We start from the raw sequence: 19,918 nt of genomic DNA, 5'->3' as shown, positions 1-19,918 counted from the left end.
ATAAATGTATCGGTAATAATTTAAAAGTTCTTGAAGGAAGTAGTAATACAGAAAAAAAAATATTACAAGTGCAGTGAAACCTTCTTGATCTTCCCCCAGTTGTATCACTGAAAACAAAGCCGAGACTCAAGAAAAACAACCAAAAAAGTCTCCATTTCAGTTATAGGATGAAGACAGGCAGAAATCTTTGAAACAAGCTTTTGAACTCTTTATGCAGAGAGGATCATGAACTTCTGTTTAACAATCCCTCAGTTTTGTCTGACTGAGGGATTGAAAAGCCTACTTCTAGAATTTTCATATTTCAGCATATTATAACTAAATGTCCTGTGACTAGTTTTCTTCCTGTCATACTAATATGCATACATAAAACATGTAGGCCTGCATGTCTTCCATGTTTCTTTCATAGAGAACACAAAACTTGTCTGCTTCAACTAGCAGCACAGTCTCAACAGTACAGATAAACTTTGCACATGTACAGAATGGTGTACAAAGCACCTTAACTAAATAAATACTAATGAAGTCGCTACCAGAAAATAGAAACTACACTGATGAGCAAAATAATCAAAACACGTATCAGCCTATACTAGTTTTACTTTTTATCAATATTGAGTTTTGTGGTATCGGTCATCAACTGTAATTAAATTCATTATTCATTCACTACTTCTCCTTTATCTCACTGAAACAAAACTCTATCTACCCACCACTGCATAAAATATGACAGCTATTTAAAAGCAGAAATTTGATTATTATTACTAAATCAATATATGACAGTTTGATTCCCAAAATCAAATCAGCATGTGTTAAGTAGTGATATATTAAAAGACGCTAAGGCAATTTAGTATCTCTGAAACTAGAAATGCTTAGGTTTGCCACAAGTAGGTAGAGTATTTATGTTAGATCTCCAGAGGACTGACAGAAAGAAGAGGAAAAAGGGCTGGAGCATGAGAAAAGAAATACCCAAACAAACTACATTTTTATTAGTGAATGTGAAAAAGATAGGGGTTTTTTTGTTACAGGTAAAGGGGACTTTTATTTTCTTCCTTCCCTCCAAATTTTTACCTTGTTCTTTGCCTTTCTTCTGCCCTCCCACCAATGGTGGGGATGAGAACATCAAGCTATTGTGGTGCAGCTTCTTCACCCATTTGCAGAATAGTGAATGAGTCAGATTTCTTCCTATTGTCCTACTGTCCAAGTTCCTGATGAGATCTTCTCTCTATTCTTAAGTTTAATTTGAGTAATCTAAATGCAGCTTGTTCTTGGTATCAGTCGACTGGCTTTGCAATACTAGAGTAATTACCTTTCCCTTGTTCTGCTTGACAGCATGTGCTCCAACTGTCAGACAGAGAAGGAAATGCTTTCCTGATAACCTATGCATTCCATAACTAATCAAAAATCTATAACCATGGATTAACAGGACCTACGACGTCCTACCAATTTTTTCTAAAATTTTAAAGAAAAACATATGGCTGTTCTGAACAGTTTTTCACACAAACCCCTATCACATGGATATTCTTAAGTTAGTTCTAAAGAGATGACATCTGTCCTCTGCTAGAGATTCTACATCACTGAAAGACTGACTTCACTTAATTTCTATGTCCCATTCTTCCCACAAAGGCACATTTTAGTTCAAGGAGCTTTTCACCTTCCCCTCAAAAAGAAGTTAAGATAGAAAACCAAAAAGGGCAGGGGAAGATAACAGTAGAACATAGAGCAAAACAGGTTGGAAGTTTTTCAGAAGTTTCACCTCCTGTTAGATTCAAAATATTCCTACAACTTGCAGGCATCACATGTAAAAATAGACTCACGATTCAGATTCTGTCTGCTCCTCTTGTTTACGCTTTCTTTCTGTTACTTCTCTCTCATGTTGGCTTCTTACAGTGTTTCTTCTGTGAGCTGCTGGAAAGCTTCTTCCCCCTTTTTTCTTCTGTTTTTTACGATTGGAAAGAAATGTAACACTATTATTGTTTCTGTAAGCAGATGAAACTAAGTATCTTTGAAATAACTGCTCCATGAACCAGCCTGACAAACACTGGCCCTCCCTGAAACTAAACACAATTTCATTAGTCCTTTCTCCTTTTTTTCTTTTCAAAACTAAGCACCAGAGGGCAATGCTAAGGGCAGTACTAAGCACCAGAAAAATAAAGACATTGCAAATGGTTGGCTAGAAACAGTTTTGTACCTTTTAAAAATGTGATTTCAAGCCACATGGTCTCCAGATGCACCCAAGGAAAACAACATCTGTCTTCCAGGGAATATAAAATCAAAAAAACCCCCATAAGCCTCTTGACATGTAAATCTTTTGTTAAAAATACATCTTAGAAAAGATGCTTTTCTTAGAAAATACTCCAAGAATTCCTGAAAGAATTATTTGAGAAAAATATACTTCTGAAAATTTTATTCTATATATCTGTACACCAGCCATGCCAGACTCCTACTGTCATTAAGATTTAGCATTAACTTGGAGAAAGATCTCCAGTGATACTACTTTCCTCTATAATAAATCCATCAGGAAAGCAAAATTATACCCTGTCCCCTTCTTGTTCTTCTCCTTCATCTTCAGAATCAGAAGCTGATGCAGAACCCACTTTTGCAACATTTTTCCTTTTTGGTTCAGCTTCTTTCTTTCCTTCTTTTTTATCAAATTCCTTCTTTGATTTCTCCTCTTCCTTCTGACTTTCCTCATCTTTTTTTCCTTGCTTCTTGGGTTTTTCTTCTGTTCCTTTTTTCTTTGTCTTCTCCTCTTCATTAACACTAAAACAAAAATAGTATTTAGGCATCACATCTGTTATCTACAGTAACTTCAAAGAACAACATTCTAACTAAGGAAGCTGGGTCTTTTTAACCACAGAATAGTAAAATGATGAAGTTAATTCACTTAACGACGCTTCAAAAATACTCTTTCTCTAAAAATTAAAAGCCACCACCTGTGGGGGGAAAGAGCCCCGAGCAAATAAATATCAGTATGGAGGGCCTAATGAAGGTAACATGAACAGAAGTGCATAGATCCTCACCCAAGAAGTTAATTCTCCATGGACTCCCCACACACAGATAGGTCTGTAGGACCCAAGTGCATACACTGTAAACTAGGTTTATAAAGTATACTTATTTAAGTTGTTCCTATTCCAAAACCATGTATCTGCCAATTTATAGAAAACTAAACCTATGTTCAACTTTTCCTTGAGTTACTAGAAGCACTAGACTCGATATAAGAACTGAAGACAGCAAAACCAAAATTCTGATAACTAACAGTGCTGCAATTTCATCAGAAGAGATTTCTGAAACAAAAATGTACAAAAAGAAAAACACGATTTTATTGTTGTATGATTTTGTATTTTTTTTAAATAAAGACCTTTCCTCTTCATTCAGTATGCAATCATATAAGGAATTTTGTACAGATTGGACAATTTAGGAAGATTAAGATCTTCTCTCTCGTGTTTCATAAATGTCCTTCCTTGAATGACTCTGTATTATAACAATGTCTACACAAATAGTAACTTATATTGAACACTAACAGGGCAAAACCCTGTAAGGAGTAATAATTTACAAGTCTCAACACAAGGAGCAGCACACAACTTACAAGTCACCCTCCGAAAGAGAAGATGGCTTCACCAGCTTGGGTCTCCCTCTTGGTTTTGGAACTTTTACTTCAGAAGCTAGGAGTTATATAGAAATAACAGGTTAGTCCATAGCCACCATCTGCTCCTTGTCTGTCTCAAGATACTTACTCAACAGACACAAGCCCTGCTTAAATCAAAATATACACCCTTCATTACTGTACAAAATTCAAATTAATTGAGTACCAAACTTAATCAAGATCTCTCTATAAGTTAAAGTGTTGGAAGTTTTTTTAGCTGACTGGTGAATTAAAAAAACTTTGATGGCTTCTAGCCACAGGCTCTGGCTACTAATTCTTGTGCTTTTTGCCATCGATGCAGTTGCAAATGTGAAACATTTGTTTCACATGTTGCATAACTAAGATGGATATTAAATTAGATAATGAGAAACCTGACATTAGAGAATGAAAAGTAGTCACTTAGGTCTACATTTATAGTCTGTTATCCACTAGAGTTTTACCCATATCTTGGGTTTCCATCACTTTTCAGGCTAACAAATCACTGTCAAGAAGTTCTACCACCACACTACAGTGCAGATCAAATCTCTACACTTCCTCAGATTCACCATATTGATAGGAGTAAGCCTTCCTTCTTGGCACTTATGTACCTCAAATGCTTGTCCAGTACCACAGTGACTATGTTGTCACCAGGAAACCTAATATTCAGTGTTTAAACTCTAGTTGATCTTAGCACAGAGTACTTCTAAACATCCTATCAACAACAGAAAAGGCTGCATAATATATTTTCCAAAAAGGTTTTTCATATAGGAGGCAAAAACATATCTTATAGATGCTTTCCTGCTCTTACTGACAGTAGTTAAATCAAAACCAGCAAAAAATTGTAAAGAAAAAACCACAAATATTAAAAATGCATATTTAGTGCATGTAATGAAATGGCAGAGGGGGATGAATTTATACTTAATTTCCTCACAGCTTCCATGGCAAAAGTACTTAAAGTCTATTTAATTGTGGTTCCATTGTTTTTATATTGTCAGCAGCTAGAAAGGACTATAAATTATTTGTTTCCCTGACTAGATGCTCATACAATGTACTTAACTGCTGCAAGAACTGTCTTCCAAAGCAGTAATTAGTGATCAAGAATATCTGCAAGCTTACCATTAAATTTACAATAGATCATTGCTAATTTGAAAGAAACAAATTATTCTAACAAAATATTCCCAAAAATCAGTTATATTTTCTTTTTATTTGCCTATAAATCAACACACAAATATCCTTTTGAACAAGTCTCTTCAGCTCTTGTTTCATTTTTCTTGTCCTTTGAACTTCACCTACAGGCTCCTTGTCCCCCCAGTTCTCATCTTTGTGTTTTATGGATCTTCTAACTCTATTGTAGTATTTTATAGACCTTTAATGAATACAAACCTTTATGCAGCAAACCTGCCAGAGAGCTCCTATTATATATCTACAATTAAATAGTATTCTGCAAAGAAGACTGACCTATTCTAAAAGGTAATACTCATAAATCAGTCTTTAATTTAGAAGACTAAATGTTAACACTATCAATTTAAATACATTTATGTCCTGAACTCATCAATATGAGATGTTTTCTCACTGCAATCTATTAGTAAAATCTGCCTTAAGCATTCAAAAATACTCTGTAGTACTTCAGAGGAAGGGGGTAACTCCTTGACTAGTTCTACTACAATACTTCTGTGGTGAAAAAAATTCAATCATTCTTCCAAAGTTACCTGCTGGTCTTCCTCTTTTGGGGCTTACTTTTGGAGACACTGGCCCAGTAGTTGTTGCTGCCCCTGTTGCCGCTTCCTCAGCTTCAGCTTGTTTTTCAGACTAATTTAAAGAATGAATTTCACCAGTGAAAAAACGCATGGCACCAATATCTCAATTCCTTTCTCAAACAAAAACCTTTAAACTTCTGGAAATATGTTATTATGTGATTGCTTGTATACACAACAAAGTATCTCAACTTAGTGACAGGTTACACTTAGGTATTACTGATCTTGCCCTCTCCAATCCCGAATGGAGAAAATAGTCAAGAGCTTAGTGTCCAGGATAAAGGACAACTAGAGTATAGATACAGCATGCTACTTTTCTGTGACAAACATACCAAGGTCATAACTACTTCATACTCATCCCCCCAACCCTGCTGTCAGCTGTAACTTTGGAAGGTAAGGTTTAAAACACAAAACTAAGATCTGCCCTACTTAATTCTAGTTTTTAGTTGGGTCAGTGGCCAGATCTGGCTGGCTGTGTGACCACAAGAACATTAAGGCTAGTGTATGCTGAGCAAGCAGCTGGAACTGCCTTTTTCAAAAGTAACTCTGTATTCTCCCAGGTTGTAGAGACCACAGATATCACAATTTGTGAAAAAGGTATTTGTATTTCAGGTGTTAGTTGAATGTGATGAAGATGTTAAAAGAAGTTTTTCAGAGGTTCAGTGGAGGCTATTTTATTAGCAGTTTAGCAACGTTTTATGTATTACCTTTTCTTATTTGTAATGAGTTTTTTGGGAAAGACAGGGACTCCATATTCCACATTAAGTTAAAAAATAATAAATATTTGTAAAACACTCTGGGAAAACTTTCACTTCTGCAAATCTTTCAGACACTTGAAAAGAGGGAGGGAGTAGAGTGTCGAACACTTAAATTTATGCATAATCTGTCATTAAAGGAAATAGCATCCAGTATTATTACATCAAAAAAATTCCAGTAATGTGAAGTAATTAAACATATTGTTACCTTTCTTTTTCTTCCTCTTCTAGCAACTTTAGGAATAGAAGCATCATTTGTTTTCACCACATCCTGTGAATATTAAAAATGTGCCTAAGAATCTTAATAAAACTGATAAATTTCATTTATTCTACTTTTTTACATAACTGAAGCCTCTGGCAAACAATTTAGACAAGAATCTTGTAATGTACACGAAGAGACTGCATGCTTTTAAATTATTAAAATGTAAAATTATTAGACATTAGGAAGAAATTCTTTACTGTGAAGGTGGTGAGGCACTGGAACAAGTTGCCTGCAGAAGTTGTGTCTGCCCCATCCCTGGCAGTGCTCAAGGCACAGCTGGATGGGCCTTTGAGCAACCTGGTCCAGGAAAAGATATATCTGTCAATGAGAAGGGGGTTGGAACTAGGTAATTTTTAAGGTCTGTTCCAGCCCAAACCATTCTATGATTCTGTGATTATCTGATACCTAGGACTTATTCCTGAGAGATAAAAAAATAACAAGTACTAAATAATATTCTGTTCTAAATAGCAATGTTTTAGTCTGTCTGGGCTCTTCAGCTAGTCTTTAAAAGAGGTTCATTTGCAATATAGTAAGTGTAAGTGGTAAGTGATAAAATACACAGTCTTCCAACTGTTTTAACTGAACTTAAAGACAAATCAGACTAGAAGTTTCCTCTCCAATGAAAACTTCAATTTCTGGGATCTTCAGTGAGAGGTATAAATGTGAACACACAGAAAGTTTTACATAATTAAACATCTCCTGAAACTGCCACAATAGTAATAATTGTAGTGTCTTAATACTCAGTAATAGATCTGCAGCAATAAACATAATATTAGGATGTTCTCTGCGGCACAGAAAAAAGCTCCCACGTACTTCTTTACTGGTTTTGTCAGAAGGTAGATCATCTTCCTTTGAAGTATTCATCTCCTTTTCTTCTGCTTCAGCTTCTGTAGGCAAGTTATTATCCTCTTTAGGGGATAACTGCAAAGCAAGTCAACAGAGGATAAAAAATGCATTACAAAGTATTTTATAGTGAAAAGAGAACATGCTAATTGCCATCAGGCTGCTTTTCCCTAAAGTAGTATAAATCCATAGGTACACTCATTTCTTAGGTGCCCGTTAAAAGTCTAATCATACTGTACTACTTCCTCTTATGAGGAAGGGTCAAGGGAGCTGGGCTTGCTCAGCCTCAAAAAGAGATGACTGAGAGGGGACCTCATCAATGTGCAGAAGTGTCTGGAGAGAGGGTGCCAAGAGGATGGATCCAGGCTCTGCTTGGCAGTACCAAGAAACAGCATAAAAGGCAATGGGCACAAACTGATGCACAGAAGTTCCACCTCAACATGAGGAAGAACTTCTTTACTGTGCAATGACCAAGCAAAAGACTGCTCTGAGAGGTTGTAGAGACTTCCTCCCTGGAGATATTCAAGAACAATCCAGACACAATCCTGTCCAATGTCCTCTGGGATGACTCTGCTTGAGCAGAAAGGTGAGCTAGACTAGGTTCCTTCCAGCCTGACCCGTTCTGTGATTTCTGTGAGAATAACCCTTCAGCCAGTTAAGGATATCTGTTGTGGCTGTGCTTCCTCACAGGTTCTTGTGCACCTGCCCACTGACAGAGCATGGGAAACTGAAAAGTTCTTGGTTTAGGGCAAAAACTACTTGGCAAAAGCTAAAACATCAGTGTGTTATCAACATTTTTCTCATACTAAATGCTAAACATAGCACTGCACCAGCTACTAAGAAGAAAACAAACCCTATCCTAGCTGCAACCAGGCCAAATTGTAAACAAACCACAAGTAAATTGTTTTCTAATTTGTGAGATTGTAATTTATGCACTTTTTCTTACTTTGTTGCAGTTTTTTAAACCTTTAAAATTCTAGTTTTGGTTTTGGGAAAGCAGTTAGAACTTGAAAAATCAAGCATTTGTAATTATTTGCTTGAAAATAATTAACATTTCCTTGCAGCCTATATATCTGCATATCTTTTAGATTATCAGTTCTCTCAATTTGAATAATATTGGTTTGTCCCACTTTCAAGAACTTTTAAAATTACATTTTTAAGTAGCTAGCTTTTAAAATTTCAACACCAAACAAAGCAACTATTACACAGTATTTCTAATTACATGAAGACATGTAACATCACTGAGTCTTTTTACAAAGTACAATTTTAAGACGGAAGAACTATTGGTTCACTAAAACCAAAGAAAGCCATAGTACAAGGGCTAATTAATGGAATGTTATAGCTACATTACCACATATAGTGTATAAAAAAAAAAGAAATTTGCTCTGTATTTTGCCTTAAGATGATTAATTAGGCAAATCTCTACAAAAGGACCTAGTCAGGATCTTCCATTCCACCTTTATGTTTAAATGGCTCTATGACTTGCTGTTTCTCTTACACTGTGGCAGCACTGAACAACCTAGAACCACTTTTGATGAGAAACATGAAGCTTAAGTCACTGGCATCCCCACTAGCACATGCTGCTTGAGGCATATATTCAGAGTGAAGCAAACTGATTAACCAATCGGCCCAGTTTAAAAGCTTCCCCTCACAGTAGCAAATGCTAAGAACAAATGCTTTTATAGGCAGCATGCATAGGCAAGCGCAACACTGGTTTGCTAACACTGTCAGGAAATTATGTGTTTCATAGCACTGCTAAGGTACAGCAAATAGAACCCAAATCATCCTCACATTCCATACTTGCAAGTACTAAAATAAGGAACTCTAGGCAGTAAGAAGTCAGGAGAAATAATCCATCAATAATTCTGCAGGCTCCAACTCACCAAAACCATTCTCAACATCATGTATCAGCATACTACCAGTAGACTAATTTTTTTTTTCCCTCCAATCAAGGAATTTTTTTACTCTTGAATAACAAAGCTATTACAGCTACTGGACACTAATCCTATTTGCTAAGTATCTGACACATTGCAAATTCTGCAGCTGCAATTGTGAACCACTACTGAAGGACAGCCAGCAACACCTACTGAAAAACTACATTAAACCTTGGCAAATAATCCAAATGGAAACAAAGGTCAAGAATAAAGGCAAGTCTATTCAAAATAGTCCGACATTTAATTAAAGGGCGCTGCTCATCATGTTGAGTAGTAATTTCCAGAAATGAGTTACAAATAAATGAGATACCATAAATGTCAATTCCACCTGCATGACAATTTTTGTCCTTTTTGAATTCTATTCCTCAAACCACGGAGAAGAGTTGACAACACACAGTATCTCTCCCATGCCATATGAGAAATATCCCCATATGAACAAAACATTCAAGAATAGAGAAAAGTTCAAAGCACTATACTACCACATCATTTAATGTACAGTAAGCTAGGAAGCTTTACCTTTTACAGTATAAACTATGTGTTGCCCCAGCAAATTGAAACAAAGATGTTTCAGACTGAAATGAATTTCATTTTGGAAGGTTACTAAGGTATGCACACCTTTACATAGCAAAGAAGCTAAACTGTGTGTAAACTACTGCATACTTATTCCTGGCTTAAGAGCTGAATTGATACAGCTATGAGATTCTCTATATCCTAAGTAGTTCATTAATGGTATGGTCTAATTAAAGCTGATTCTTATAAACCTTTTCTGGCAAACACACTTAAGTACCCTTTCACCCATGACAGACTCTAATGCTCAGTTCTACTTTTCAATATAAATGATCACAACTGAAAGTGAGTCATACCTGTCTGTAATATAAAAGTCTTTAAAAACAGAAGGGGAAAAGTTAACCCAGTTCTTGATCATAATTATAGTTTTCCAATTTCTGCCTAGGAAGTACTGTATGAATTTAGTTTATATTATGATATAGAAATACAGGCTGGTAAAGAAACTAATTTTCAAAAAACATATAGAGCGCTGTAAAAGGAAAACAGAAGGACAAAAGTATTACTGTAAGTATATCTGAAGAGAAGCAAATACAGGCAAGTTACAACATTAAACAGCTGTTAGTTTAAAGTATTTAAGTAAAGGCTTGGCAATACAGTTTTGACTTGAAAATATTTCAGGCAGAACAAAGCAGAAATTCAATCACTTACTTTTGGGACAGAACACTTTTTTCTTTTGGCTCCTGCTTTTTCTTCACTTCCCTCAGCAGGCTCCTGACTGCTTTCTTCAACAGTTTCACTGATAGGAGTGTTAATGGCTGGATGGGGCTTCAATTAAAAAAAAAAAATCGAAAATGAGCTCTAAATCCCCTCCTCACCTGAGGTATATTCTCCTACACACACTACTTAAGAAAGCATCACATCACAGAACCCCTTACTAGATGGACAAGAATATTAAATACATCGTATTTCATTAATTTCCACTGTTTTCAATTTAATCTGGAATTTATTTAATAAACTTTCAAACTCTAATGCTGTAATAACTCGTTTTCACATTACTATACTGCAGTGTATTTTCTTATGCATAATAAAACAGATCTTAAGAGATAAAAAAAATTGTTTTGATCAAATAAAACTTTTGATGCTACTATAAAGAAATGCATTTTTAAATATGCTATAAATCCTTAGTGGTTCAACTACTTGTTCCTGAAAATGTAAGCAGAAAAAGGATTACAGTGACATAATTAATGAATTAACACTTAAAACCATAGTTACAGAGGGGATAATGCCTGAATTACACTTTTTTCTTCCATTACATTGTGCATAGCTTTCTCCTTCTTACATACTACCTACTTCAAATAAAGCTGGCAGAGCTCCCCTGACTTTTTTTATCCCTCCACTGGGGAAGTAGGTTTGGGTTTAAGCCCAATCTACAATCTCCTTTCTGCCCTCCAGCTCCCTTACTAGCAGTTACAAGTAACATCTGTGAAGTATCAACACTGCTCTTAGAACATTCCAGTTCTGGCAATGAAGCAGAAAATACAGCTCTCAGAAGGCCTTACTAAGATAAAAAACGCAGCTTAGTTTCTCGAGCCTAAGCTGCCAGCAGTGCAAACCAGGACACCCAGGTGCCAGAGCACCCTGCAGCTGAAGATGCGGCGCAGCAACGGCCCTTGAACCCTTGAGCATCCATGGCAGCACCACTGCCAGGGATGAGGTGTACCCCAGGAATGTGATGAACCTCGATGCACATGTGTCCTGGTTTAAGGCAAACTTCCTGCCACTTCACTCTCAGAACTTTTTAAAGGTGCAAAACTTATTTCTGGGCTAAACAGATGAATGGGGATAAAATTCATACAGTCACCCCTGGACAACATGCCATTGTCCTGGCTCTGCCACTGCAGTGAAACTGCTGAGCCAGTGCCACAAAGCAGTGCTCAGCCAAGATAGAAATGAGTGGGCAGCGTGTCCCAACAGAGCTCTGACCATCAGCAGAGGAAAGAAGGATCTTCACAGGATGCCACAGATTCCTGGTGGTGACTACCCTCCTCACTTTTTGTAATCCTTCACTTTCCCCTACTTTTCTATTTTCTTCCTTGCTCACTTCTTTGACAGTGAATAAAACTGAATTACTGTTTTGATCACCATCATTTGACCTCTTTTGTCACTTAATCTCGCTCTCAGTTTATTTGAATTTCCCCACTTCCATGTTAGGGTGGCGGACAGCTTAGGGCACACAACCATACTGGGACATATGCCCAGCAAAAAGACAAAAAAAGAGGATAAAAATTCCAAGTGAATGCCTCTATACTAAGAGCTGACAAGTCTGCCCCTTTAATATCATCTTGTATTCAGATCAGAAGTTCAACTTTGCTGAAACCTTCACGTGATCACCCACTTCCCCCTGACCATACCTGCTGCATGCCTGAACACAAAATTTCCTACTCATCCTAAATTTTTAAGCTGTGACTCCTGAACTGTCCTCCCTGCTGTTTTTAAGTGTGTAACTTAGCTGTAAGAATCTTTAAAATCCAAAAGTTGTTTGTAGATAAAACATAGAGATCAATGAATATCCTAATATACAGTCACAACCAAGACTACAGCTAAAGAAATGTGTCCATTCACCTATGCATTGAATAGTGCAACATATTAACAGGCCATAATACCTTACTGCATTTAAAGATATTGTTGGGAAAACGGTGTATTTACTCATCAGCACCTACGTTACTTTACTCTCAGTTTTTATAAGCAACTATTTGCCTTCCCTTTCAAGATCCCTCACTGACTATGCTCATCCTTCATGCTTGTGGGCAGGTGCCAATGACATGGGTGGAACCAAGTCCATCACTGCCTGGAGCTGATCACAATTGGCTGGCAAAGGATGAACTGACCCACTTCAACATCCCACCTCACCTGGGAACAGATGGTGCCTTCAGCCAAATAGCAATGGGAGAAAGGGGAGAGGGGATAGAAGGATGGTCATGCACAGAACAACATGCCTGCACAGGGCACATGGGGTTCTGAGGCAAAAGAGATGCCAGAGTCAAGAAGGGACAATGAAAGAAGAGACACATAAGCCATTGCCCAAGCCAAAGAGAAGTTAAGGAGTACATTTAGTGAAAGTAGTTCATGTCATTGCAGACTGAACTGTGAACAGCAGGAGCTGGATGTAAGAGATCTTGAACTTTGCATACAAAGGGCACAGTAGCCAGCCAGGTGAGTGGAAACTCAGAGACATCAGGAACCAAGGACTCAACTGGAAGACCCAACAGTTTCCAAGCTTAGCCTGTGAGGGCATAAATGTCCAGGGCTTCCTTTGTCCAGGATCCCTCCCAGACAGCACCCAGCTCAAGCTGTTATTCTGTGGTTGCATAATGATTGAATTATTTTATGGACCCAGATGTCTTAGACTGCTAAATGAAACTCGGGGTCCAGCCAGAAAGGAAACGTTGTCTGCCTGTGTGAGTGTGGTGTGTGCAGGGAGCCAGCAGGGCACCCAGCGGGATCACTGGAGCTGTTTGCTGCAAAGGGCGTCAGCCCCAGCTCAGGTGGTGGTGAGTGCGACTGTCATAGCGGCTCCTGGATGGTCCCACATGGAAGCTCCCTTAATGCCAAGCACTTGTAGAGAGGAGACAGAAGGTACACATCAGGGTAGGGCTGCAGGCCATGGAAGAGCCCACACTGCACCTGCTGCATAAGAAACAAGGAAACAAAGTAACCACTTCACACCTGACTGCTTCCTATACCACCACTGTCTTACCAGGGAGCACACTGAAACGTCCAGAGAGGACACTGGGGACCAACAAAGCTACAGTAGATGTGGCTGGAGGGAAGCATGTTTCTCCTACTCTTTTTTTTGTCCTTATTTCTTGTTACCAGAATGAGTAACAAAAAGTGTTTGTCAACTTACTAAACTGCACCAAATTGAATGTTTTGTTGTCTATACCATATCCTTTTTTGGCAAACACGGTAGAGCCTCAGAAGCTGATTTCAGGCACTTTGCCACCCTTAAAACAAACTCCAGCTTCCCCATAAATTCCCCAGTAGACCCAGATTCAGCTGAGATAGAGGTAATTCTCTTCTTCATAGCTGGCACAGTGCTGTGTTTTGGATTTAGTACCAGAACTATGCTCAAAACTCACAGATGTTTTAGTTGTTGCTAAAAAGTGTTTACTCTTAACCAAGGAAAACACTACTTAGTGAAAACTAAAACACTGTCATCAACAACATTCTCATACTAAATGCAAAACATAGCACTGCACCAGCAACTAAGAAGAAAACTACCTCTATCCTAAGGGAAATGAGGACATTACATACTTAAACATGAATTCTTTCCATTGTTTAAAATAACCAGAAATCCTACTCCTCAAAAAAAACCTTAGCTGTTAAATGAAGCCTTTTGCAGATGTACTCTATTAGCATCAACAAGGACCGCCCACAAATAAACCAAAAGCTGGCTAGAGGGCTTGATTTACTTCAAGTAAAACTTGCTTTTAATAATGTCTAGCACAGAGTAGAAGACTATCAAAAGTAAACCTTTTTACAGTTGAACGACAAATTCAGAAGCAAATTTGCATTATTATTTGCATTTGCTTTATCCATGTTCTCCTTCAAACTAGAAACACAGTAATGTGGGTATCTTATGAAGCTGGAATTAATTGGTGCTGCAATGGCAACCTGGCATGTTGTGAAAAACAGCAAATAAAAACAGAAGATAGCAATTCTTTTTATTATTATTGCAGCATTGTCTAGAAGACCCAATAGAGCCAAGGTCAGAATACATTCAGTGTACATAGCAAAAAAAATAAAAGCTTACAGAATGTCCAGAGCAAGCAAAGACAAAATGAACATGAGAATTTGCCTTCATATTAAATTTGGGTCCTTTTATGTGTAGCATTGCATAGCTCTGGTTTAAGCTTGGAAGTCTTACAAATGGGCAAGAAACAAGGAACTACTGATGGACAAAAACTGAATTAAGTCATGTGACAGGGGCTAAAAGGCAAACATCACATTGCTTCCAACCGCTAGAATGAAAACACTGCACACTAGGAGAGCATGTATTGGAATCTTACAAGGCTATTTGTGGACATAGGTATTTGGTTTTAGAACATACAGGGCAGACTGAGACTCCAAAAAACCCACCACTTTTCAAGCAGTCACACAATTACAAAGGTATTTCAGGAATATATATATAGTTGTAAGTATGTATATATCTACAGTTAAACAACCCCCATCTCTTATCCTGCTGTTAACAGACATGAAACACAAACAGTATTTATTTTAAATTTTGTCTAACCTGCAGTTAAACAGCAGCAGTAAGTCATTACTCTGTGTCAGGAAAACAGTTACTGCATTTTCCTTCCTCCCCCATCCAAAGCAACAAAGATTTGTAGAGTCTGCACAGCTTACCTGCTGATGAGAGAACTTGACTTTGGGATTATTATCAATTTCCCACAAGCCTTCATTAAAACCCTTCCTTTTGTTTGGTTTGCCATATTTATCTTTATTTTCTGAATAAGGGAATATGTCCTTTGGCCCCAGAAATGCCCTTAAGGAAAGAAAAAACAAAATTTACATTTTAATTGGTTAGTTTTTTCAAATAAGTAAGCACCAAGTGTTATTAAATATTAAAGTCATTAGTACTGTAACAACTATTCTACTAGAGTCCTTAGTTTTCTAAACTTTGGCCTGCAACATCCCAAGGTCTCCATTACTACCACCACAAATAGAGACTTCCCTCTTTACTGAGGGAAGGGTATACTGAGAACCAACATTATGGTTTATGCTGAAGAGCATCAAAGACTATTTCATTTCTGCTCTACCTTCATGGTGTTTTGAAGTTAGGATTTCACTGTACCAATCTACCTGCTGCTAAAAGAAAAATGTACTCTTTGGTAGTACATTCTCAGTTTCAATCCATGCCTAGACATTGTGTTATTGCAATTATACTACATCCAACTATTTGAAAGTTGCAGACACTTGCTTTCTGAAGTACCAGCTCATGGTAAATTTAAACAGATACTTCTAAGCTCCACAGCACTACTTCCTTCATTATCCTTAAAAAAAAGCAGCTACCTCAGACTTACACCCCCAATAAAAGGAGAGAAAAACGAAAAAACATAGAACCTCATTGAAAGCTTAAGCATTTTCTACTCCAGCTGTAAACACTCATCTATGTGCACAAAGTGTTAAGTAAGCCATTGTCAGCTTAGACGGCAAATCACCCACCTCCTGGCAAGCGACAGTTAGAGAGGGTTCAGCCAGTGTGTGAAATGTGCACCTGCCAAGCTTATTTACCCAGACCAAAAAGATGAGTAGGCAGACAGAGCAACTGGGAGAGACAAAAGTAGGAAAAACATCGCCTCTCTTCTTCCCTATTCTCTAAAAGTAAGCATTTTTCCAGTCTCTAAGCCTTTGTCCATATTGTCAGGCATTGAAAAACACCTGAGAACAGCTACTGTGAAAAGGTCATGAAGCTAACTAGGCTGCTGCAGTTTAGTCCTCATGTACCAATAAAGAAAAAGGAACAAGAAAAATTGAATGAAAAGAGATTACCCTAACACAGACAGTCCAGAAACTAGAGTTCAGTGTGACCTGTTTGTCTGTGACCAAACAAAATTTGTATGGACATGATCTGCTACCACAGCATATCCAAATAAAGTGTTTCTTTAAATAGTATTCATTTTATTACTGTCCCTAGATAGAAACACATTCAGTTGGGTTTTTTTACAAAACTTAAGAGAAAACAAAATGCACAGTACAGGTTAAGACTTACAGTAATTTCATAAACTCAATTAATATTATTTCTAGAAGTCAAGTAAGAATTATTCCCAAACCAGTCTTGCTTTCCTTTTCCCTCATGGTTCCTTTTTCCTGCTGTAACCATCCATGCAGCCTGAAATCCTGTCATCCTTTATACAGGAGTTTTTAGCATGATAAACTGATTATGTGAGTTTTCAGAGTTGCCACTACTTACAGTATGACAGACTATACATACACAGTCTACTAAAATGCTGAAGATAGAGTATCTAACTTTGCACAATGCGTAAATCTTAACTGTGAGAAGCACAGCACAGAACAAGTTTACCAAATTTACTTTAATTCCCAAGAAAAAAGTACAAGAAATTGTTAACTCTACATAATTCCTGATGGATCACTGAAGTCACTATTTACAGCTAAAAACCTCAACAAAATGACAGGCCATGGAACATCAGTCTCCTTTGTCACCCAATCAGCTCCTTCCTATTGTCATTTACAGGTATCTGCTGTAAGGAGTAAGTGAGACCAAGAACTTGAAAAGTTTCACCTATTATCACTCTACAGATCTTAAGATAAGCAACATGCTTAACAAACACCAGGAGACAGCTGGGTCATGGAACAACATACACTGCAGTGTGCGTAAAACAGAGGCAAAACATTTCTCTAGTATTCCATGGATTTCTGAAATACAGTAACCTGGAACCTAGAGCCTAACAAAAACTAGATCGCAGCAAAACTTTATTTAGTAACTATACCAGAGTGAGGAACAACCATTTCAAATTACTCACACATTAAGCTCCCAATTACCAAATCTTTCAAACCCAAACACCTCTTAAGAGCCCTATGCTAAATCTAAAGTTGGACATAAAACTTCTCAAAACTTGCTGAGGTGTTTTTAAACCTTTAGATGAGGAGTTACTTCTGTCTTCCTTACATTCAACCCAAACTAAGATCCTTCCACAAAATGAAAGAAATGGACAACTTTTACATACAACTTTAATCTGCCATTTTTTAAAGAAAAACAGAAGAATTAAAAGCACACTAATACAGGTTTAAACTGCTTTGGTTTCTTTTGGCAGCTCAAACAAAAAATGGAGCACTGAATCTGATGATGCCTTAAATCTACAGTAACCCAACCAGTCATGCTAAAAAGCAACACAGTAATTTTCCAAAACAGCTAACTACAAAAACCCCAGGATATTTTCTATTAAATTCAGCAGTGGAAGACATACAGTCTCTCAAAGCAAATACCGTATCACCACAAAACACTGCTCAAAGTACCCAAAGATCAGAATTTTGCAGGTTGATAGGTATGAAACTAGCTGTACTTCCTCATCTCTATCTCCAGATCTCATAAACATAAGACCACCCACAACCCAAAACCTCATCAGGAAAAAAACAATAAACCAAGTAATAAAAACAGCTCCACTACATGATTATCTCTCCATCTCTCAAATTTTGCCTATTCCACTTTCTTTGAGAATATAGTACTGAGAATTTTGACGATATACAGGATTATAATTAAACTCATTACAGATAAAAAGAAAAACCAATCAGCCACATCATTGTGGATACAATTTTTTTCCTCTGATGAGCAAAGCATACATGGTTATGGTCCACCAGTCACTCTAAGAGTTTAAGTAAATTTTACAGAATCATGTGTTGACAAAACAGATCAATTTAGGAAGATGTGCTAATAAATACAATAGCCTGAAATACACCACATTCAGAGAAGATAAGATTTTGTCACAGCATTTCAAAATGAAAAAATACAACCCTGAAATATAAAGGACTTACGTCTCATGGGTGCCAAAAAAGAAAATAGGCATTTTATTCATAGGTGGTTTTACTGCTCCATCAGGAACTTCATCCACCTAGGAAAAACACAACCTATTATAGTTCAAATAAAGTAAGAGATGAGAACAGTTTAGGGGGAAATATGTAAAAAATTAAGCATTAATATGTGAATAAAAAAAGCTACAGAAAAGTAAAGCAGGAACTTTGTCACAGACATTTCTTTTATGAAAAATCCTCTCTTAGGATTTTCCCGCTGAAGCTGAGAAGTTCAGCAACCAGACATAAACAATAGGTTATCTGCTGCTGTGGAATGTAACAGGTCTGCCTGGATTGGCCCAGTTTGGATGTTTGGAGTTGGTGATCAATCCAGAACTGAGATCTCTCGGACACAGTCTGAGAGAGCTGGTTTGTTATTCATTCTTTACTTTTCTTAGGTAGCTAGCAGCTTCTGGATACTCTCCTTTTCTTTTTAGTATAGTTATAATAGATGTTTATATCATAACTTAATAAATCAAGCCTTCTGATCACGGAGCCCATCTCGTCTCTTCCTTCACCCCAAAACCCTTGTGACAACTGTCAACAGAACTTAGATCTCTTTTTAACAGTATGTAAAAAAATATAGCAGAATCAAAACCAATATAAGCAACAACAGAAAATTACATTACTTTCAGTTTACAGAGATACTTTTCACATGACCACTTCTCTTAAAAGGAGAAATTACAATGCTTTACAGGTAAAAGGCACAATTCAATTTCATCCACATACTGCCCATCCTTAAGGAAAAGCAACAGAAAGACTTCCTACCCTTATGCTGACCTGATAACTTGTGGAAGCCCAAATGTGAAGTACTACCAAAAGGGTAATAAACTTTAAAAGAACCCCAATTTTCAAGTCAGCATAAATACCTTTTTAGCTCCATTCCCACATCCAACAAATGACCTACAGCAGTCCCAGAACTTTGCATGCCTTTTCCACTGGAGCACAGAGAACATAAAAAGGACCAGACAAGTTACCACATACACTTAGCCTATTTAACAGAAACAGGTGCAGTAGACATAGCCCACTTAGGAATAATCTTGCCATAAATTAGTGTTTTTCTTTTGCCAAGAACAGTTATTTGGAGACACCATTATTGAACAGCTCCAGGGGCCTGCACATGCTCCAGTGTCAGGCTACCTACCATACAGCAGTCTTCATTCCGTAAAGCCGCGTTACACAAATTAGGACAACTAATGACTACTTGAGAGGGCTACTTTTTACGGTACGGATCTGCAATGTGACTGCAAAGCCGCTTCTACCGCCGGGAGCCCAGCCGTGTCCTCCCTCACAGGAGGTGAGGCAGAAGGTGCTGCTCAGCACAGGTGTGTGAGCGCACCCCGCAGAGAACGAGGCAGGGGGAGGAAGGCGAGCCTTACCCGGGCCGGCCAATGGGGGTAACCTTTCATCTTGGCGAAGATCAAGTCTCCGGGTTTGAAATCTCGGCTCATGTTTTCTCACCGACGTGACGCCCTGTTGCCGCCAGGCGAGCCGGGCTCAGAGAAGGAAAGGCTCGGCGCCTTCAGCAACCACCGAGGCACTGCCAGCCGCACGAGGTGCCACTCGCTGCCGGGATAAACACACCAGGGCGGGAGATAGCAGAGAAGGGCAACACAAGAAGGCACGTCAGCAAGGGCGGGCGGCCCCTGGCTGGGGCGCGC

The 19,918-nt window shown here is 37.9% G+C and overlaps 1 protein-coding gene across 1 annotated transcript in view; it reads right to left on the bottom strand.

The window, feature by feature from the left end:
- PSIP1 (PC4 and SFRS1 interacting protein 1) overlaps window positions 1-19,864 on the bottom strand; it is a 32,047-nt gene extending 12,183 nt beyond the window's left edge. The window contains exons 1-10 of the mRNA XM_014306962.2: window positions 19,637-19,864; window positions 18,222-18,298; window positions 15,075-15,213; window positions 10,377-10,493; window positions 7,198-7,305; window positions 6,331-6,393; window positions 5,323-5,422; window positions 3,578-3,653; window positions 2,526-2,751; window positions 1,806-1,924 (exon numbers count right to left, since the gene is read on the bottom strand). Coding sequence (XP_014162437.1) covers window positions 1,806-1,924; window positions 2,526-2,751; window positions 3,578-3,653; window positions 5,323-5,422; window positions 6,331-6,393; window positions 7,198-7,305; window positions 10,377-10,493; window positions 15,075-15,213; window positions 18,222-18,298; window positions 19,637-19,708 — 1,097 coding nt within the window. The 5' untranslated portion in view covers window positions 19,709-19,864. The remainder of the gene's footprint in view (window positions 1-1,805; window positions 1,925-2,525; window positions 2,752-3,577; window positions 3,654-5,322; window positions 5,423-6,330; window positions 6,394-7,197; window positions 7,306-10,376; window positions 10,494-15,074; window positions 15,214-18,221; window positions 18,299-19,636) is intronic.
- Between the last annotated feature and the right edge of the window lie 54 nt (window positions 19,865-19,918).

Source organism: Geospiza fortis, unplaced genomic scaffold (assembly GCF_000277835.1).
Source record: "Geospiza fortis unplaced genomic scaffold, GeoFor_1.0 scaffold12, whole genome shotgun sequence".
NCBI classification, from domain to species: domain Eukaryota; kingdom Metazoa; phylum Chordata; class Aves; order Passeriformes; family Thraupidae; genus Geospiza; species Geospiza fortis.
Note: the sequence above shows the minus strand (reverse complement) of the source record. Positions and strands in the feature narration are given on the sequence as shown.